This window comes from Larus michahellis, chromosome 6, assembly GCF_964199755.1.
Source record: "Larus michahellis chromosome 6, bLarMic1.1, whole genome shotgun sequence".
Lineage (NCBI taxonomy): Eukaryota > Metazoa > Chordata > Aves > Charadriiformes > Laridae > Larus > Larus michahellis.
The window spans coordinates 36,020,253-36,042,350 of NC_133901.1; the positions used below are offsets into that span (position 1 = coordinate 36,020,253).

The window sequence follows — 22,098 nt, forward strand, 5'->3', positions numbered from 1 at the left end:
ATTCATGTGCAATAGTTCTTTCTTGGCTACTGCTACAACAGAGTATAACTAAAACTCTATTAGTGAAATATAATAATTTCCTTTTTGAATCCTACAGTAAAAAAAATCTGATTTTCATAACACTAATCTCTCAGACTCAGACAATTTTAAGCAAAGCGGACATAGTTTTATTTATCTGCATTTCAGCTAGGCTAAACCAGCTAATAAATATTGCGCAATTCCTTATCCCCCATTTGAGATGGGGAAGCACTGATCCTTGCAGAGCAGTTCTAGCAGATTTGAAGGCTGGAAAAGGTCCACTGAATGTGAATGGAGATAGTAGGGGTGTGTGTATGTGGAATGGCTTGTTGGTGGTAAGGATACAAATAAAGTCTTCCATTTCTCTGTTTAATCGACTGCTTTATTTTTCTTTTTCTGGGGTGTGGGTCGGATGAACAAATAGAAATTATCCCAGGAGCGAGAGAAGTTTGCCGATGAAGACAGCATATTTTATGCCCTTGGAGAATGTGGACTCATTTCTTTTTCCGACTACATCTTTCTCACGACGGTCCTTTCCAGTAAGTACGGTGGTTTTTTTTTTTTCACTGCAATTACTGCTTTTCTAAATTTTGAAGGTTTACAAGCAATGAGTTTGCTGTTGTTGCCTACATACATTTCCTTAAAAGGAATTCTTGATTGCTTGAAACTCGAGCTGAGTGAATAATTGCTGTTGCTTCATCTGGTTTAGACCTAGCTTCGAGTGGCTCAGAAAGATAAGCAGATCGATGACTTCTGAAGATTTATTTCTCATTCTAAAATGTAGAATTATTTTTTTTTAATGAGTCATTTGACCTGCTGTTCAAAACTCTAAATGGAGGTGTGTTCTTGAGTTGCGTTCCTATGATATTCTTGTGTTTGGGTGAATTTTGCTTTACAGCTCCTCACTGGTTACCAGACTGTTCAAAAGCTCTTCTCCAGCTGTATTTTCACTTGGGTAAGCTCGGGCTTGTGCCGTGATGTGATCCAATGAGGAGAGAAGTTAAGCCGTTTACATTTCAACAAGTATCATTAGATACCTTCTGTCTTTTCACCCTGCTGCACTTGACTTGCATTTATGATATTTCTGTGATCTGCTAATCTGTTCCAGCAAAGTCTTCTGTACTTCAAGTGCTGGCACTTAAAAGTTTGCTTTGTTGGCAAGAAACACTGAAACTGAAGCCTTTGGTAATGTCAAATGGCATTTCTAGACTTTCTTCCTGAGGAAGGCGAGCTCAGAACCTCATTTGCAGAGCTTGGAAGGTGCTGTAGCAGAAACAGGAAAGTCAACAGAAATTTTCAGCCCCATTAGAAAATGTGGGGTAGTGGGGAATATTCCACTGTCCAACTTGAGACTTTCAGACTTTTTTAAGAAAACAAAAAAAGAGAAAACTTGGCTATCTAATCTTGCATGTATCTGTTTCATGATGACATGATTACAGGTATTAGAGAGCTGGGCACTTCCCAGTTTACTGTAGACCCCCCCTTGTTGCCTGCTCTGGGCTGTTCGGGGAGTCAGCTGGGTAATTCACTGATGTTTGATAAAAGCAAACAGGTGCTTTATTTTTTTTTTTCCCCCGTGTTCTTGCACGCTGTAACAGGGAGGCGTTAATGAAATGAAATGAAAGAGGCAGCTCTTCGTTTACCAAGCCCGGCATTTCAGAGGATCTGTTACAGGGGAGAAGCTATGTTCAAGGTCTTGTTTGTTGTCAGATGGAGGTGGTGGGGGAAGACACGTGTGTGACCTTCATGTTGTGAAAACAAACACTGAGAGATAAAGCTGGTTCAATCCAGGGAATTTGTTTTATGATTTTGGCCTGCTTTTTTTGTTTGACTGAGTCTCAGAACTGACCCTTAAGACTTTTGCGGCTCCTTTCTTATATTAGTCTAGCCCGTGCCAAAATTACCCAAGGTATTTTTGCTTGTGTTAGCGAGGGCTTTTAATGTGAGTCTCTGCAGATGACAACAAACTCACAAACCTGTAGTACTGCATTACTGAGCGTGGTTTAGAAAACATTCATGCCCTTGGCTTTATGGCTGCGCCTGTGGTGAATCTAATCGCGTATGCAGGGCTCAAAATTAATGTCACGTGCTTCCACAGGCAGCAGTAAGAGAATTTCTTCTTGCTTTTGTTTAATTTCTTTGTTATGAGGTTAAAAGAAAAGGGACCACCTTGTGTTAGAGTGGCAGCCAGCCTTGTTTTGGAGGGCTGTGCAGGAGAGATGGTTTTTTTTCCCCCTTGTTCTCGGGCTTTTAAATGTGTTCACGGTTACTGGGGAATCAGACTAACGAGAGGAGAGAGAATTGGGTGGTTTGTGTGTTGAGGAATGATGTGAGGGGTGGGCAAGGCAGGGGCTTTCAAAAAAGGCGGAGGGGAGGAAGAAAAGAGAAGGGGGGGGGGGGAAGTGTCCTGGGACTTTTAGGCTGACTTTTAGGTTTTTGGGGAGTTCGCTGAATGGACGTTTGAAGATGGAGGAATGTCTCTGGAGCTACTGTCAGTGATTCCACACAGGAGGAGTTTTGGTTTAATTTTTAAAGCATTTGCTTTTACAAAAATAAAACTCGCAAACAAACCTTGCCCAAAATTGACTGTTGTGCCATGCCGGTTTACTCTCCCACTAGTGAACGTTATCTTGCAGGAAGCCATTTCTCGCTCTAGCACGGTCTGTTCTCATCGGTTGCTGTGTTTCTATGAAAATGTATGTTTAAAACAACTAATAAAACAGCATTTAAGTGCTTCAGAGAGTCAGCCTTCTATTAAAGGCCATGAGAGCTGAGTGGCCTTGAGGATACCCCATAATTTCGGTTGCTTCCTGTGTTTTGGGGCAGAGGTAGAAAGATGAGCAAAATACAGGATAAGCAAAATGCCAATGGGTTTTCCCCTGAGTCCTTCAAATATCATAGGAAAGCAAAGGCATCGCTTCCCTAGTCGAAGAGGTTTTTGCTGTTTGGACTTGCTGAACAGGTGAAGGAAGGCGAGAAAGAGCTTTTGCATCACCAGCGACTGCAATTTCAGAGCAAACGCAGTCTGTTATCCAGACGCGCTAATGCTGACTTGATTAACAGGTACTGAAGGGAGCTGGGTGTTAAATGAATAAGTTGGTGTTGTTTCTGTAATTGGACTGTCGCTGCAGCTGGATTTACTCCTCCTGGATGGAGGGTTAAATTGGACTGTCGCTGCAGCTGGATTTACTCCTCCTGGATGGAGGGTTAAATAGCATTGGCTCAAGCTGAAGTCATTACTCTCCTGCCAGGGCTCTCAGAGCAGACCTGCAGCTCCTTCTCCCATCTTCTGTGGGTTCTTTCTGGAGCACAGCATGCTGCCAGCCCTGATGGGTGCTGGCCCGCGAGAGGCCACTTGCCTAGCATAGATTCACCTTTTTTTTTCTTTTTTTATTTCCTTTCCCCTTTGTAGGAAATAAATCCCAAACCATCTAGCTCTGGAAATTGTTTTCTGGCTGGCTGTTGAGTGCTGTGTGGATGCCCGCAATGGAGGTGGCATGGCGTGCTGTCCCTCTGCACGCAGGTGGCCTGATCTCCAGGGCCCGTTTGCACTGTGGCTGTTTCGAATATATATTGCTGGCTGACACGGGTGTCTTCAGCCTCCTTCCCTGCCACGAGTGAGATCTGTCACCTTACTGGTGGTGTTTTAATCCTACAAAGCAGCACTAAGTGCCTTCCCTTGCCGTGCCCAGACTATAGCCCGGGAGCTGGCTGGGAGGAGGAAGCAGAAACTCACACCTTGGCAGTGGACTGGAGCATCCCGGGTCAGGTTGGTGAGCGGTGGTACAGTAATTGTGTTTTTACATTTTTCTGTCAGTATTCTTTTTTTTCCTCTTTCCTTCGCTGTTCTGTAAAACCGTCTTTGTCTCAAGCCATGAGTTTTGCCTTTTTCTTCCAATTCTCCCCTCCAACCCACAGCTGGCGGGGGATGAGTGAGTGGCCTGTGGTTTTTTGTTGCCAGCTGAGGCTAAACCACCACACTGGGTTACAGAGAGCGTGAAAACAGAGTCTCCAAACCTGCTTCTCCACAAAATGCCCACCTGATTCATCAGCAGCTGAGCATGGCAGCGGCTCAGAGGGGCCCGCATTCCCCAACAAACCCTTGCCCGGACATATAGGGACAGAGTGTTTATTCAAACAAGAACATTTATTGGCATCTGAGAAGAAACAACTGCAAGCTACCTTATCTATGCCTACAAGACTATACTAACAGTCCTAAACATCCATGGATACTCATGGAAGTATTTGTCAGACGGGTCTTCAGAGGTGCTGCCGGCTCCCGTGGCTGGATGCAGCCCTGTCAGAAAGTGCTTCTTGGGAAGGGTTTGGCAGACACAGCAGAGGTCTCCACCGTATCCAGAGACGTCTCTTGACCCGGAGTGTCAGCAGGGTCTGGTTTCTTCTCCCACTTGTCCTCCTCCCACTCCTCTTCCTCCACGCAGCTGGAGCTTCCATGTTGGCTGCTGCTGTCGGTATCAGTGCTTCTCTGCCTTGTCAGCCAGTAGAGCCCAAAAAGCACAAGCAGGATTTTGGCGGTGGCCCAAAACCACCAATGCTGGCAGGCGTCAAGGAGCACACCTTTCTGGGAGAGCCCGTGAGGCTCCTGGCTCCTCCGCTCCATCTCCTGCAGCAGCCAAATCATTTCCTGGTTCTGCTCCTCCTCATGCTGCCTCAGGAGGTCTTGTGTGGCCACATCTGGCTGGTCAACAGCCCTCAGCATGTATTGGAGGATGATGCTCAGCACCGTCAGGACGCGCGTGATGCCCACAGCCATAGCCATGGCCTGGAGGGAGGAGGGAGAGAAGGAGCTCAGCGGGGCTGTGTGGGAGGGGGACAGCAGCTGGGGCAGTGGGGGTCAGGAGACGCAGACGCCCAGGGACGTGTGGGAGAGGGGGCGAGGGAGCTCGGAGGCAGCAAGGGGAAGGTTGTTGAGCGCTGTGGGGATGGGAGCACATCCGTGCAGCGCCCCAGTGACACTGGCTGTGGCCGGCAGCCCCGGACCCCTCTGTGCCCAGCCCCGAGGGCAGCTCCTGCCCTGCCCCAGGCGCTCCCCGCAGTGGCTGTGCCCTTGCCCCAGCCTTAGAAACCACCCCAGGGGGCTGGCGCTTCTGCCCCGACCCTCGTCCAGCCCAACCTTCCCTCCTCCTGCCCCACTCACTGCTGCCTCGAGCCGCACTGCAGCACCAGCACTGCCACCTGGCACCCCTGGTGACGCTGCCTGGTACCCCTGGTGACGCCCCTCTGTGTTGTTGCCAACACTGGGGCCCCATGGCAACACCCTGCCGAGCTGGCCATGGCCGTTGCCCCTGGCTCAGTGGCCCCTGCAACGGGCAAAGCACACACACACACTGCCCCCCGCCCCCACCAGGAGAGAGCTCCCAGGGCCCCAAAACCTGAAGTCCTGAGCTGCTTTGTGTTTAAATGCAGACAACGACATTTTTAACTGCCTCTGAAGGGAGCAACGTTTATTTTCCAAAAGCGTGTTCAAAATAGTTTTCCTAAAATACAGTACCTCCTCTTGAGGTGGATGCTCTGCAAACACTCAATTTTTGCAACTGCGGCCATGTTCCGCGTGAGTTGCGACAGGAGTTGGGGGAAATACTTGTTGAGAGGTATCTCCAAGTGGGGAGCACTGAGTTTGGGGGAAAGAGAAGATCGAATGAGCGCAAAAACAGTAAAATGTGGCCTTTCTCATCAGTGAGTATTTATTGTCTTTCAGAACGCATTGCTTCTGGTGAGAGTAAATGGCAATAAAGAGCAATTGAGTGCTGCAAATTGGTCCATTGAATAATTCAAAATGGTTAAAAATGACATAATTGGCTTAAAGATGCCTAATAAACCCATCTAATGCCTCGGACGTTCCCTGGGGCTTTACAGACTGATGGATCGGGTGGTTTTTTCAGCGTGGTCAGTGCTGCTGTGCCTCATCTGTTTGTCTGGTGGAGGTTGCTCGTCTTTCTAACGCAGCTGCCTGTGGCTTTTGGTTTTCTTATTGCCTTTCTGTTCCCAAATATCTGATTTGAACAAATGAGTCAAGAAAAACATTAATTGCCCTTTGCACTAACTCCCAGGTTGGTTGAAAAAGCAACTTGGTGTGTAGAGCTGCTGGAGCTATGGATCCACAGAATATTTTCAGCCTGATCTTTTATATTTTTATATATCTCAAAGCAGGGAATAGGTCACTCGTGAATTGGTATTGGTGGGGGCTCCAGTACCATGTTTTCATCTGTGTTAGTGATTTGGAGGAATCAATTAGGAAGTTGCTGGATCCTCCTGAACACCTAAAGACTAGAAATAAAGCTCGAAAAGAAACTGCAGCAGCTCTCCCCGGTTCCTGCCTCGTCACCCATGGGAAATTAGTCGCTATGAAAAAATCTTGCTTCTGAATAATGCCAAAAAGGATGGCGAGGAGATAGCTCGCAAAATCAGGGCGAGCTGAAAATGCAGCTCAGCACTTGGGGAAATGCAAAAGTGGGTTTTCCCTTGTAAAGACGGGCATTGCGCTGTATTAAAGGCAAACAGTGTTTTGGATGGTTCAGATAACCATTGCAGGAGGAATATTGCGTTCATTTTGAGGCATCTTAAGGAGGCAGGTGGGAAATTTAGAGAAGCTGCAGTTGAGAGTGGTAGAACTGGGGGACAAAACAAAAGGGGGGGGGGGGAAGTCTAAATTGAGGTAGGCAAACAGTATCTGCTGCTTTTATGGTCTGCAAGTTTCTGAAAGATGTAAGGAGAAGAGGAAGAAGAGAAATGGAGGTTGTACAGGCTGATGTAACCATGAGTAATGGGGCAGGGTGGCAAGGGGGGGTTAGCTGCCATCGCAACGACACTTCCCCCATAAATCCTGGTCAGAAACATCATGCCCAAGAGGAGAAGCAGAAATCATCTCACTCAGGACCAATAAATTCAGGCTGCCGGAGACCAGAGATATACATCTTAATGAACATTCCTTCCGGAGCAGAAGCAGGATGAGCTAATTGTCTTCAGTGCCCTCTGGTTTCCCTGGCTCGGATTCACATTTGTTGGATGTAAGTGTCGTTACAAGTAATTGGAGTTAGATATGCAGATCAGAGGAAGAAACGGGCTGTGTCGCTTATATTAGCTAAAGGAATGAAGTAATTAAATTTGCCAATTTAAAGCTATTTTCCTTCCCTGTCCTTAGAAAATACTGACCCTGCAGATTTTTGATGCTGAACTGTTCATTTTAGTTTTGCAAGTGATGTTCTCCTCTGGGGCTTTGATGAACTGCTCTTGAAAATGTGTGTTTAGAGAAGGGAGAGGAAGGAAACGGCCTTTGTGAGGGGCAAGTGAAGTACTTTCTCTGAAGTGCTTTCTCTCTTCACCCTGTGTCTGTGTGAGTGGGACACGGTATTATGTTTCCTTAGAGAAAAGGGGGAAAAAAAACCCCACCCAAACACCAATTTTTAACAAATTTTCCAATCTCAGAATATACATCATTGCACCCTGGCAGGGAAGAATGATGAGATGGTGTAAATTGCTCTTTTTCTAGCATCTTGTAACTAGATCAGAGTTTTCTATATTCCTCCTTCTCCTCAAGAGGCAACAACTCTTTCCATGCAGCGCCAGGTTTTGGGGCTAAGAAGAAGAAATTGCATCCGGGCTTCTGTGCGGTAGTTGCAATTAAAGTGAATAAAATTGGATGCGTTATTTAAACATGAAGAGGGAAGTTGGAAGGTGCTTAATATTGTGGCTGTCAAGGAAGCAGAGAATTAATCACTGGAAATGATGGATGGATGGATCTGATGGATGGGTACAGAGGAGGCTTGGATGGATGGATCTGATGGATGGGTACAGAGGAGACTTGGATGGATGGACGAATTGGATGTATGGACACAGAGGAGGCATGGATGGATGGATGCAAAGGAGGTTTGAATGGATACAGAGGAGGCTTTTTGTATAAATCCCTTTAATTAGATTGCATCATTAAAGAGATTATGAAGTTGGTTTTGGGGATGGCTGTTCAAGTACATCTCAGGATGTAAATAAGAGGGAATAAAGAGGGATGGAGAGCGAAGGTCTCCCCATCCCAGCAGGGGCGGAGGAGCTGGGTGGAGGCATTGCTTCTGCCTCAGCACTGCGTATGAAACAACCCACCACGTGCTGCAGGTGATGGCTGTGGTTGTAGGAGACATCGCTTATGCACGCAGCACTTGGAATTTAAAGCCCGAATAATTGGCAGGAGGAAATTGGAAATCCAGTGATGATAATGGCAGGGCTGTATGTGTTGTATGTATCAGGTGGCGAGTGACAGGCCGTTCCTGCCATCCGTTTTAATGTTGCTATATGTCTGTTTAAGGCACAAAGTAATTGGGAAAAAGTGCTCTCAATAACATATTTACAGAATCTTTCAGTGATAAAGTGCTACAGTTTATTATAGCAAGGGGAAAACACGATGTAAAAGTTTCCTGGCCCTAAATTGAAGCTGTAACTAATGTACAAAATCCAGTTTGATTAATTTCATATTAATTTCTTTTTGTCTGAGTGATTCCTCTTTGCACTCCCCCTCCCACCCCCATCTGGGAGATGCCTTAACAAAGAAGGGTGGTTGCAGAAACTTTTTACTTTTTGAGCATCCACAAGAAATATTAAAAGTTGATTGCAGCAGATGAGGTTAAAGGAGGATGAGCCTCATCCTGCTGCCAGACTTGTGTGGGGAAGAAGCATCTTCAGAACAAAAAAAGGGGCTGAGTTTTTAACTGAATATTTAAGATCACACTCTAAGCACTGATTATAGCCTAGAGGATTTCCTAGAAATCCCAGCAAACACCAACATTCCTGGAGGTGGTATGGATTTGAAAGTAGCAGAGTGAGATAAATTCTCATATATTAGCTTGATTTGGAAAAAAAATTGTGGCACTACGTTGTGGCTTTAAATGGTGACGGGTTACAGAGCCCAAAATGGACACGTACTGGAATTCTTTGGTGGGATGCAGGGGAAAGAGCGTGGTTTTGCTGTGAAGTGACGCTTTTGCCGAGTTCTGGCTAAATAAACCATGACAACGTAGACTAAATGCAATGAAAGATGAGGTACCAGGCTGTCTCGGGTGCATCTCAGCTGGTGAGCTCCAGCTCGTGCCTTATCTCGGTGTCATAACTGGACTGAGACAGAGCTGGTAATGATTTCTTTAAATTTGCACAGTGAGACGAGAGCTGAGTCTGGAAGGGAATTCCCCAAAGTCCAGGTCTGCTCCTCACCCACCGCCTGCTTCACAGAGCACGGAGGGCACTCAGCAGCGCTAGAGGAATGTCCTCTGGCCAAATCAGTGTTAAACCGCATGGAACAGGCTGGAGCTCGTGCTACAGCGTCGTTTTCGCTTGATTGTCATTAGAAGTACCAGATGGTGTCTTGCTTTTGTGCTTTTTCTATCTGTAAATGGAATAAACTGTGTTCAAGAAACATCTCCCCCTCCCAACCTCCTTGCCTAGACCTTTGGTGGAAGGAGCACCATGAAGCTCACAGCTAGAGGTTCCCAAGAGCTGCATTTTCTTCTTAAAATTGCAAGAATTATGTAAAATTGCTTTGGGATAAAGTCATTCTGAACTTGTGCCTTTTGTATTGAGCTTTTGTATCTTCGTTAACTGGTCTTTGCTTTTTATTGTGTTTTTTTTTTTATGTAGCTCCCCAGAGGAATTTTGAAATCGCCTTTAAGATGTTTGATCTGAATGGTGACGGCGAGGTGGACATGGAAGAGTTTGAGCAGGCAAGTTGGACAACAGGTTGACTTCTTAATGCTATGGCATCTTAGTCATAAGTGCAGTGCTCCGCTACAATGTTACTGTGGTTTATATTTGTGGGTAATGCTGGTTCACGTCTCTTCCTTCTCTGCTGTGTTGCCTCAGTGCCTGCTTTTTTTTTTTGGTAACTGAATATTTCAAGATGTACTTTTTTGTTCAACCAGGACAAGTGTAAGTATAAACTCTGATTTCCTGTGACTTTGTCACCGAGGTATCTTTACAAGATATCACCTCCAAAGCACATAAAGAATTCTTTTTCACTCTACTGACATCATAGAATGTTGATCCTACTTTCTTCCACAGCTTTTACTGCATTCCTTAATTTTGTTTGTCTTCGGAGAATAACCAGGGTGAGTCTGCTTCGAATAAGAGTTTAGCCACTTACTTCAATCTAATCCAAAAAATGTGTTTATCGAGCGTGTATTTTCATTAGTTTTTTTCGCCTACTTCTTACAAGGTTTCATCAACAGGGAGTTTGATGCAGGCTTTTTAATGAGCTTAGCCTGCCCGGCTGATCCTGGTGAGGTCCTCCTAGAGGCTGTGGTTTGTGAGGGCGTTAGAGCGAGAATAGATTGAAGACTCGAGATCTGACCTCCCCAGGCAGAAGTTTATGCTTTTCTTGCCTATGTAGAAAACAGCCTTGAGGCTTTGGAAACTCAGAAACATCCTGAAGTGGCTGGATATTAGCAAAGTTCCGTGTGCCAGCTGTGAAAGCAAAAATAAATGTGTTTGCAATGCAGGGAACTGGCCGGTTGGATGGGGACTCGCCACCTCTGGTAGCAAAGAACAAGGTAGAGGAGATACACCACTAATCCACCTAATATTCATGTGGCCCCTGGCACTTCTGTGCCCCTGTGTTCCTCCGGGCGGCACGTTTAATGGGCAAGCGGTAGCTGCTGTTTCTGGGCAAAGGAAACAAGACTCCACATTAAAAAAAATAACCTGCCCTTGTGGGTTTGTTTTGGTTTTTTTTTATGCTGGGGGACATCTGTATTTGGAGAAGGTGAAAAGCTGTGTACTGATATCCGAGAACAAAGCAGCCCTGAATAATCTCCTTACAAATGCTTGTTCATCAGTTGATTGAATGACTGGTTAACTTCAGAAGAGTCTGTAAGAGGTCGTGCTTGGGGCACTGGCTATAAATGGGAAGAACTAGTGGCGAAGCAGCTCTGTTAAATTAATTTCCCCCTCTCCTAATCTTTTGCTGTCATCCTCCTTAAATTATTACTTGTGGGTGTGATGTCATTATTATGGGTTTGCTCCAGAGCCATGTAATATATCTGGTTAACTGTACATTTTTAGGTGCAAACTTTGGACTATGGGGAGAGTGGGGGTATGTTTATCTCCAAAGCGATATCCCTTCATGTGATAGCTTGTAATGTAAAGCCAGGAGCTTTTCATTTTCCTTCAAGTGCAAATTTGAATCCACAGCTGTGTCCAGGTCATTGTGCTGTTTGGCACCGCCTCCCTACAAACTACTGATTTAGCTATGAAAAATTCCCAGTTTCCTATTTTCCCAAGTAAAAAAATACTGTTCTTCCTTCTATTCGCGTAGTGCACTTCCCCCCACCGCAGCGATCGGATAATATTTAACAATTCAAAAGGTGTTTTACAGTAGTTACTAATGTTGTAGAGTGAAATCAATTATGGAGATAAATGAATTTAAGAAAAATGGAGAACGGTTAACTGCCTACTAAAAATGCAGTGCTGCCAGGGTACTAACACTGGTGTCATGTTTGGCTTTTTTATTAGACTTGTAAAGTAAGAAAGAACGTTTCTTGAGGATGGATCTTTTGGAAGCGCTCTGAAGATGAAAGTACAAAATTGAATTAAATGATTTCAAATCATCCAGTAGGCAAAGGGAAGTTATCTGTGCATTAAGTCATAGAAAAATCCTTAGGAAGAGGCAGGGTTTTTTTGTTAAGCTCGTTACACGCGTCGCTGCCTCTATGTAAAGGAATAAAATTCCTGGTTAGCATCAGAGTATTCTGGTGAAAAGCTGATCTTCCAGAGCTTTCGAGTCAGAGGATGAAGGAGCTGTTTTGGCAAGTGAGAAGCAGCTGAGGATATCTTCACAGAATCACTATTAACTGATTTGCTGCACTTTGCAAACAGAATTAAAGGCATAGCTTCAGCAGGAGGCACATAAATAACATTATACACGTATATAATAAACACACATGATAATTTATAGGATAAATGCTCTTTTTCGCTCCTTATGGAAACACCTCAGTAAGAGCCTGAAGGATGGCAGGGTTTGTAGATCCGTCCCATAAACGTCTCCGCTGGAACTGGCCCTTCCAGGGGAATATGCTTCTAGAGGTGGCATCAGTTTAAAAGAGCAACATTGTTTTGGGGGAGAATGGGAAGAAAAAAGGAAGGGAAAGAAAAGGGCGATCAGAGAAGCCTCGTACAGTCCCTGCTGGCTGTGAGCACCTGGGAGTGGATTTCTTACTCCTTTCTTACTCGTCTTACTCCAAAGATGACTTTTTCCACACATCGTCTTTGGAGACAGCCAACAGCAGTTCTCTTCACATTAATGTCTGACAAACCTTAAGAGTATTCATCAGGGAAAGAAAATACTTGTGGTAATTTAGCTAATATGCGAGTAAATCGGAGGCTTTAACTGCCTAATAAGAAAATATTGAATTTCTTCAGGCCTCACTGAAGAGCCTCAGATTTTTTTTCCAATTGATGCATATGGTTAGTGCGTAGCGCTAAATAGTGTGGTGCCCGCATCAGTATCATCTTCAACTTTTCATCCTTCAGCATGTAAATTGTTAGTTTACTCTTATCTTTAATTAAAAAGTCAGACGAAAAGTAGTAAACCCTCAAGCAGCGTTACTCGTGATTTCTGTTCTAACCATTAACTATTTTCATTGAGGTTTTTTCTTTTTTTTTCCTCTTGTCTGGTGCAAAAGATGAAGCAGATCACAAGCACTTAGGCTGAAATACAGACAAAACACAGTGAAGCGTCTTTGTGCTTCACATCCTCGTGCAATGGATGAGCTGTGGGGGATGGACAACCCTGGTTGGGCTGGAGGACAACTCCTTGCAGTGGTCTCCTGCCTTTCTGGGTAGTAGAAGGATTACCCAAAATAGGGGCCAGCCGAATAACTTTGGCTCCAGCGCCTACAGATGGGTTTCCGAACTGTCTGATACTTGTTATGGATGGGGAGAGAAGAGGGGTGTAGGATGCCTTATAAATAACACCCAGGAAAAGATGCTCTGCCGAACAGCCTGCAGTGTGGCAAACACTCGCTTCTGCAGAAACAGGGGCAGTTTTCCAAGCTGGTCATAAACTGCATTCCTTCAGACAGTTTATAAATATTTATCTCCAAAATGTGCATGCAGAGCTCGCAGTTGAAGTGGAGCACACAGCAAAATAAGGAGTTGCTATTTACAGTGCAAAAACCCTTCCTCACATCACAGTGCATAATTTCAAGGAAAAAAAAGCCAAACCAACCCAAACCCTTTTTTCTCTGTTGTGGTTTTTTTTTTTTTCTTTTTCTTATTTGACCTGGTTTTCTTTGTAGTGGAAGAATAGCCAATAGTCTGGTTTGGAGGCAATGTATCAAGCGAGGTGAGCCCGGCCGGGATACGCGGTGTTCTCCTCCGGAGCATCCCCTTTGGGGTTGTTCCAATCCTTGCTCTCTTGTTAGGAAAAAAATTGAACATACCGTATACCATGATAACGAGATTCTGGCGTCCTTTTGACAGCTGGAGTTCTTGGCGGCTGTTTTTCTTCCAACTTTTTTTCGGCAGGAGGAAGAGGCTGAAGGCAGAGCAGCGGTGTTCGCTGGAGCTTCAGGAAGCCTGTTGAGGCTGAGTGCCGGGCATCACGTCGGGTGGCTTTTTTTTTCCCCCTCCTTTCTCTGACTCATTGTCCTTAATATGAATCCTTCTGCTGCTTTGTTGGAAGAGATCAGCTATTACACAGAGAATAAGCCTGGCTTCTCATATCGCAGCAATAATCATTCAGGTGGCAAGGGGTAGTGGGATACTTGGGGATGGAGAGAGGAGGTGAGCGTGCATTTGGCTTGCCTGCCCCCTTGAATTATTACAGAACCCTTACAATAACAAACTGTTGGATTTTTCAGGCTGTCGCATCCCTCAAGTTCAACCTTTTGCCATGTCGTAGAGGGGTAGGGAGCTTGTCCTGTGCATCCTTGCCCTGTCCATAGCACCCACTCGAGCTGAGCAGTGCCTTCAAGTAGGTACAGCGCGCTGCCGAGAGCTCGGGGGAGGAGGAGGCGGCTGTTTGCCTGCGTGGTTTGTTAAAAACATCGAGATATTGCTGTCACTTGGCTGTTGTCGTGCAAATATCTGGGTCTGCTGGCAACTCGGATGCTTCTGCACCGCTGGTTATTCTGCTGGCAGTGCTGCTGGGGTTGAACTGGGGCTGATGCAGCCTGGGGGGGACTTCGGGAGAGCCCTTTGCTGCAGGTGGCTCAGCCTCTGCCTGCAGCTCAGCCCCAGGGATGGAGGAGCTTCCAGCTGCCGCAGAAAGCAGCAGGCAGTAAGGACAGGGGTGCCCTTGGGTAGAAACCCCCCAGTTTTATGCACAAGGGGAAAGGAAAGAGGAAAGGCGATGTGAGCTAACCAGGGTTGGTGTGAACTGCGGTGAAGCAGGAGTGGAAGCTCCAAAACGTGTGTAAGCTTTTTTTTTTTTTTTCCCCCCTTCCCTGCAGTTGCCTCGGCTTTCTCTCCTCCTGCAACTTCGCTGGGAACAAGCTGCTCTCTGCTGACCAGACGGAGGATCAGCGCTAAAACGCTCATCTGCAAACTGGGTGAACTGTGGCTTAAAACTCACTTTAAGCACTTCATACCCTTCTTTCTTTAAAGAGGACTGAAAAAAATAAAGCCTAAGTTCAGCCGAATTTTGGGATTGTCGTGTCTTTTAAGAATGAATTCAGGCAAATGGAGAATGACGTGTCTGACGCTGGAGGACTTCGTGCTGATAATTGAATAGTCTAAGTCTCAGTGCTGTTTTTGGTGCTAACGTTCTCCCTTTTATTTCCAGGTCCAGAGCATCATTCGCTCCCAAACCAGCATGGGCATGCGCCACAGAGACCGGGCTACCACGGGGAACACCCTGAAAACCGGCTTCAACTCTGCGCTGACAACGTACTTCTTTGGGGCGGATCTGAAGGGGAAGCTGACCATCTCCCACTTCCTTGACTTCCAGCGCAAACTCCAGCACGACATTCTGAAGCTTGAGGTCTGGGTTATTTTTGCGTACTGGGGAGGGCAGCGCAGCATGGACCGCGCTGCGTGGTGTGGTTTCTGGAGGAAGAGTATGGGAAAGGGTTCAGAGGGAATTACTATGGCTGTGGCTCATAGCACCCACGGATCAAACCTGTTGTTAGATTTCTGATGAGCGTTTTGGTGGCTGTGGCACTGCCCAGGAACGTCTCCAGCTTTTGTCGGTAGCTGTTCTTGTGGAGTTGCAGCATCAGCTGGCACATCCCAGGTGCGTCTCCCTCCATGTGGTGCTTGCCTTGGCGTCGCCTTGGCACTGCCGATGGAGATGATTGAGATTCTTTAGAAAAACAAACCACAACAGAGGTGGTGAGTGGGCTGTTGCTGCCTTACTGAGGAAGGCTTGTCGCGGTCCTAATGAGCAAGCTGTGCCCTGAAGGACCTGGGTTTATAACATTCCCCAAACTCCTTGTCTCTGCTTTTGTCCCCACCTTCATATTTGCTTCATTATTATGCATATTTTTGCTATGTAAATGTTCAAGCCTTGTTTGAATCCTGATAAATCAGTGGTCCCTGTTAGGTGACCTCCCTTATTCACTTCTGGATTAATGTACTTTATAAGAAATCCATCTTTTCTGAGTTTTTTTTTTGCCTTTCAATTAAATTGAAGGTTGTCTCTTTTTTTTTTTCTTTGCATTACCATGAGGTAACAGCAGCTTCCAATCTCCTGCTCATAGTCACATAGCCTGAATTTAAGCACCAAGCTCCAAATTTGTGGTTTTTTTTTGAATAAAGCGAGTACAAGAACAGCAGCGGGGGACTCCTTGGTCTGTGTCTCAGCTCCCAGGCAGGGCTGACTCTGTTAGGAATGGTGCCCTTCTCTGCAGCAGGCTCAAAGGTTCGACCTGGCTTGAGCAAAGCCAGGCTTTTATTTGCATCAGAAATGAGGGTTTGTGCACAAGAAGATCCCCCCACAACCACAATCTGCTAAAACAACAGTGTTGGGAGTTCACCGTCGCCTCAGGCTGATGTGAGTGTCCGTGTGCTAAGGGACAGCGTTTTATTAAGCTCCTATTAAGTCAGTCGTTGTGAACTTAACTTGAATTTATTCCCTTTTTTTATTTGGAGTTTTACGAATCTAGGTTAGAAACTGTCTCAAGGTTTTTTATGAAGGTAATTGTCCAGTTCGCTGACTTTATGTAACTGGTCGTTAAAGCGGGTGGTGTGGCTCAGCAGTTGCAGGGGGAGTAGGTTGGTTGAAGAAAATCTCCTTGGACTGGAAAGCATCGATTCCTCAACACCTCTACAAATTGAAAACAAATGCAATACTTCTTAAGGTTAAGAAAGGTGAGCTGGAACACAAAGGGAAGAGGAATAGAGATTACTCCATCCTCGTTTGCCGTCCTGCTCCAGTTTCCCACTGCCACGTTTGCTCCTGTGCTCCCTCCACGGGTCCCCACTCGTCTCATTACAAAGCAATAGGGGTTTTTTCAGTTTCTTGGTACTTGTTCTTCTTTTCCTCCTGCAACAGTTTAATATTAATTTAGTTTTTAGTGATTTCAGTCAGTTGTATGTCTTTCTGGTGAATGTTAGTTGCCTTTCTAACAAGTTATTTATTAATTCTGGACAGCACAAGATATTTGTGTCTTGGTAAGCTAATGACTATCATAAGCACATCATTACTGAATTCCTGACAGAACCTTTGAGCGCAGTACCATGCCGAGTGTGGCATTTTTTATATACTCATTTTAACAGAAAAATTGACCTATGCAAAGGTAACAGTTCTGTTCTGCCAGACTTAATGTTTTCCTGAGTTCGTAATACTAAAGCACGTGATTTTTTTGTTCGTAGTTCTCATGGATTTAGGCAATACAGGCCTATTTCTGTCCTCGGCATTATGCAACATGGCCTCTCTCCTCTTCTGCTTTTATCTCTTTTGACGTGATCTCCCACCTCCTCTCCTTGTTTCACATTTGATGTGTTTGTTCATGGTTAAGTGGCTTCTCACACAAGTGTCCAGTGGGTTTGCTTTGCTCCTTGTCCAGGGAGTGCTCTAATGAACTCAGCCACTTAAAACACGTGGTAATTCAGAGAAGAGTTATCCCTCAAGTATTTACCTTGACCCGTGCAAATCAGAAGAACATGAGAACTGGTGCTAGGAAATACTGTGCTACAGAGCCTCAGGTAACTCAGGTTACTCAGGATTTTTAACAGCTTCCTTTGTTTTATGTGTCTGTTTGGGTAATGAGCCTGTGAGCACAGTGGTCCTTCATCAGCCTCGTGCTCAACTGCCCGTGCAGATCATCACTGCATCCTTCTCTTGGCATGGCTGCCGTTACCAGTGGACAAGAAGGAGCAGAAAAGAGCTGGTGGTGGATCTGCCAGGGGCTCAGCTGAACTCTTGTTCCCTCATCTACTAGTCCTTTGCTGGCTTAGCAAAATTTGTACATGGTCTGAAGCTGGGATGGTAATTTAAAAGACAGTTTTTGTTCATGTTCGGTGTCTGAACTCCAGAAAAGGCTTTGGGGAAATGCACCGTGAGCAGGCCTGAAGAATATCTCCCGGGCATGGTGCAGCCCCCAAGTGACACAGTGCCTCTGCTCTCAAACAGGGGTGCTTGCTTTCTCTCTTCCAAAAGAAGTCTACTTTAAGTAAGACCTCTTTTACAGCTGTTTTCCCTTCGGCTCAGGACCCAGGCATATCTGCAGTTAATACACTTGAGAGCCAGTTTCTTCTGCTGACTAAAGGTGGAACAATAGTTTCTGATCATGTAAACCCACTTTCCTCGTACTGATTTTAGTTCTTTTTTTTTTCATACCAAAATTTACTGAATATTTCTTGTTAAGATCGAGCAGAAACTTTCTCAGAGGAATTAGATCAGACCAAGCCCTGAGCATTTCAGTGTTCTTTATGGCTGAAGTGCTGACAGCATGTTTAAGTAACCGTGGCCTGGTGGTTTAGCTTCCCTTCTGCTTATTTTCTTTGATGAAAGTACATTTTCCATCGTTTTATGGAAACTCGGCAATCAGCTCAGTTGCAGGAAGGCAAGGATGAGAAAAGTAACCACAGCCTGAGGGAGGGGAGAAGCTTTTAACGGCTTATTACAACTTTTCATGGTTTGGCTACTTGGAGGAAGCCATGGCATCCTTGTTGCATTGCGAGGTGGCCCTGAGAACACAGGGACCCACTGAATGGGGCAGGCTGCTGGCAAAGTCCTCCATGTTTTCTTACTCTGTCCACGCTGCCTTGCATTAACGCCTGTGGAAAGACTTCCTTTCTTCTTGTCTTTTAGCGTGACAAACGGTGACAAGTTAGTCTGGACAGGCACTGCAGCTATAACGTGTCCTGTTAGGACAGGTGGTATTGGGCTTGAACGTTGCATGTTTTAAAAATTATTATTTTTTTGAGTGAAAGTACTCTGCAAGTTAGGAAGATGGATAGGAGTTGACATCATCGTTTCTGCTATTTCTGCTTGTTAGTGTCTGTCCTGGATAGTCCCGTGTCCTTGGTGGAGCAAGAGGAGTCCCAGCCAGCCCGTGGCTCTCTTCCAGCCTACATTTTTCTGTGATTCTGTAAATCATGTAAAAGAGACATGTTAGCCCTTTGTTCTCCACATCTGTGTCAGCCCTGAAAGGCAACCCCAAACCTGCTAATAGCAGTGATTTAATCTCCATACTTAGTCTTTTGTTTCCCCAAGCCCCTTTCTGCCAGCAGTGTGGGATACGTGCCTATGGTGTAAGACCTTAGTAACTAAATATTTTTCTCCACATTGCCTGCAGTGAGATTTCTATAGCACATTTGTTTCCCCGACAGTTACTCGCGGAGGGCATTTGTTCTCTGATGAATTGGTGAAGCAGGTACTAATCCCGCCCTGCCCCTTGTGAGGGTGTTTTCCTGGCGGGAGATGGCAGGTCTTGGAGAGACAAGGTTGTGCCACACAGCTCTGAGCAACCCCGTGTCTCAGTCTGGTGTGAACTGTGGTCTGCACTTTGGGCTGGTGGGATGCAGCCTCCCATGGAGGAGCTTGCCAGTTAGGTTGAAGAGTCAGATCCTTGTGCAGATGGATATCCCTATGCTTAAACAGAGGGATCTTTGCAAATCGTTGTTTACCCAAGGCTCAAGGGTGCCCCTCCCAAGCAAAAGGTCTTCCAAGCTCTGGAGCAAAAAGAAGTAAAATGGGGTTCTGTGAGAATATGGCAAAGGTGCCACACGTCATTGCTGCCATCCACAAAATCGCTGATTTTACGTGTCCTGTAACAGGTGATGCAAGAGAAACTTTTTTACCCTGGAAACTTGTGTTTTCATGACCAATGCCAATAACGATTGTTGCTTGGCTTGGTTTTTATGAAGAAGGGGTGATGGATGCTCTTCCATCTGCACAAATCTCGTTAGAAAGTCCTAGATCTCTTGGGGTCTCAACCCTCTCTTAACGAATATTCTGGTTTCAGAAGGCATTTGTAATGCTTCACAATCTGTTTTTAGGGTAATAATTTGAGTTTGTAAGTGCCTTTCTGTTCTGAGTCCCAGTGCTGGGTTGTTGGTGTCTGAGTAATCCTCTACCGAGTATTAAAAGCTGCTGTGTTTACGGCATTTCCAGTAGAGGCACAAAGCACAGCTTAAACAAGATTTTTTGGGTTCTGCCTTGTTTTTATGTGGGCTTGCAGACTGGTACAGACTTTCAGTGATTTGTTAACACAGGCAACAAAGTTTGCAGTAATGAGTTGCGCATCTTTATCTGCTGCAGTGATTTAGGTGAAAGAAAAGAGTCACTTAAATAAATAGTTTTGACTGGCCTGAAAAATGAAGTCTGGCTGTGTCAGTTTAGCCAAGCTTTGTAAGGAAGGGCCCCGAACTTGGACTCTCTGGAGGTCAATTTGCTATCGAACTTTAACGAGACACTTTTATTTTAAGTCTCCCTTATGGCAGTCTCTGTCATGGTTAGCTGTGTTGTCTCACAAAGCTGTCCTTTACCTGCTGATCCACTCACCGTCCGCTTCACTGCTGGCCTGGCCACTGTGGGAACAATGATGGGGGATGTAAGACTTTCTCTTTTTTCTAATTAATTCCTTCTTCTCTGCATCCTGTAATGCATTTTGTATACTTGCATAGTTTTGTCAGTTCTATAGCTAGTTCTATATCTTCTATATCTACATCTCCTCTTTAGTCCCCTACTTGCTTTCTCTTCCTTCACATGGTCCTTACATATGAAAAGCCAAACCAGCACTTGTGAAGTTGTCTCTTTAATGGGGCAGTTAGTGGCAGATACAAAAAAAATTGCCTGGGTTCTTTGTTAGTGATTTCGTGACCTGGTTGCAGTGCTTACCCGAGGTGTCTCTCACTGGGACATCTCTGATGTGTAAAGGTGTTAAGGAATGGTTTGAGTCACCTGGGATGCGCCTCTTTGAAACCACGCAGTATGCCATGGGGGAGGAGGGGAGGATGACCTGATCGTTGAGTGCAGAAAGCCTAAAGTGTGCCTCACAGGGTCCTCCATTCATCCCAGAGGATGAGCGATTCAGGGGGAAGGTGAGGTGGGGACGCAGCGCCGGGAGGGCCCAGGCTCGGTAAGCTGTACCGCAGGGCTTGAGAGCTCCTGCCCTGGGGAGCACAAGTGCTGGAGCTGGGTCGTTAATGGTGGGAGGGGGGCATCCAAGCTCCGGGGGTGGTGAAGGGCAAGCATTGGCTGCTGTGAGACGGAATTGGTAAAGCACAGAATTAGAGCAGAGAGAGGAATATTAATAAGCTGAAAATACAATTAAAAAACAGCTGCTTTTAAGGACAACCAAAGAAAAACCTGGAGCAGAACGTTTGTGCCTCAGATCTCATCTAAATATACCCTCTTTCAGTTTAAAACCATTCCCCCTCGTCCTATGGCTCCCCTCCCTGATCCAGAGTCCTTCCCCAGCTTTCCTGGAGCCCCTTTAGGGACTGGAAGGGGGCTCTAAGGTCTCCCCGAAGCCTTCTCTTCTCCAGGCTGAACCCCCCCCAACTCTCTCGGCCTGTCCTTACTAGAGTCAGGGATGGACAAAGCCATGATGGGTTTAGTGCCACGGAGAAAGGAGTTATCAGGATCATTCCCACAGATCTATATGCTCCCTCTTTACATTTAATGTGTTAGAAGTTTTAGGGAACAGAAATAAGGCTGGTGACCATGACTTTGTGATGGATAGCCATGAAGGTGTGGATGATAGAATTTTATGACATCTCCGGTTTAAAATGGGATCATCTGACCACCGTAAATAGTTTAATGTCAGCGAACTCTATAGTTAAGGAGTCCCAGCCCAGCATACGTATGTGTAAGCTGGGAATTTCTAGACAGCCGTTGAAATCATTTGCACAGCTCGTCATGTCTTTGGTGGCATTCAAAGCTTCTGGCAACCTGCTTTTGTCTTGGCATGTGAATGGAAAGGGTCACGTGAAGCTTTCAGGTTGACCGTACTGTCTCAGTTAGGGTTTGGGGAAAAGCTGGCATTCAGTTTTTGTCCAGTGTCGGTAAGACAAAGACTTGGTAAGAATGCGGAGTGGGATGTTAGTATGGAAAAAAATGTGGAAAATAGGAATAAGTTACAAGGCCATGGCATGTGCAGCTTAAAGGAAAGGCGGAAGGGAGGTATAACTGTCTCAATAAACATGAGGATTCACTGTAAAGAAAACTGAGGTGAGTCATTTTCATCAATCAGTAATGACAGAGCAGGTAACGAAAGGCTGAAATGCGCACCAGGAAAAGGTTAGTTTAAATATAAGACGGGTTGAATTTCAGTCCCTTTTTTCATTAAGAAGGGAGAGTGCCAGTGGGTGGTTCCCCGTCATGGGTGAGGTACCGAAAGCTGTGCTTCGTGCCTCCATTGGAAGACACCATAAACACTATTCCTAACTGATTCCTACCCAGTACAGGCTGCAAAAGTAAGTGGGGAAATCATCTGTGCCAGCGAAATCAAATCAAGCCCAGTGCTTCATGTGGAAAGGTGGAGGAAGAGTCAGGTATCGGCTGTGGGGTGACCGGGGTGCTCAGGACCATAAGAGCGCATCCAGCATCTGCACACCAGCTGTGAAATATTTGATGAGACATCCTGAGGGTGCTGCCCGCTGTGCTTCAAGGGGTGATGGGTGCTCAGTCACCTC

The 22,098-nt window shown here is 45.7% G+C and overlaps 1 protein-coding gene across 4 annotated transcripts in view; it reads left to right on the forward strand.

Moving 5' to 3' along the window:
* Window positions 1-22,098, forward strand: part of MICU1 (mitochondrial calcium uptake 1) — a 106,526-nt gene that overhangs the window by 56,684 nt on the left and 27,744 nt on the right. For all 4 annotated transcript variants that reach the window (XM_074592924.1, XM_074592926.1, XM_074592925.1 and 1 more), the window contains 3 exons: window positions 443-557; window positions 9,658-9,740; window positions 14,798-14,995. In XM_074592924.1, coding sequence (XP_074449025.1) covers window positions 443-557; window positions 9,658-9,740; window positions 14,798-14,995 — 396 coding nt within the window. The remainder of the gene's footprint in view (window positions 1-442; window positions 558-9,657; window positions 9,741-14,797; window positions 14,996-22,098) is intronic.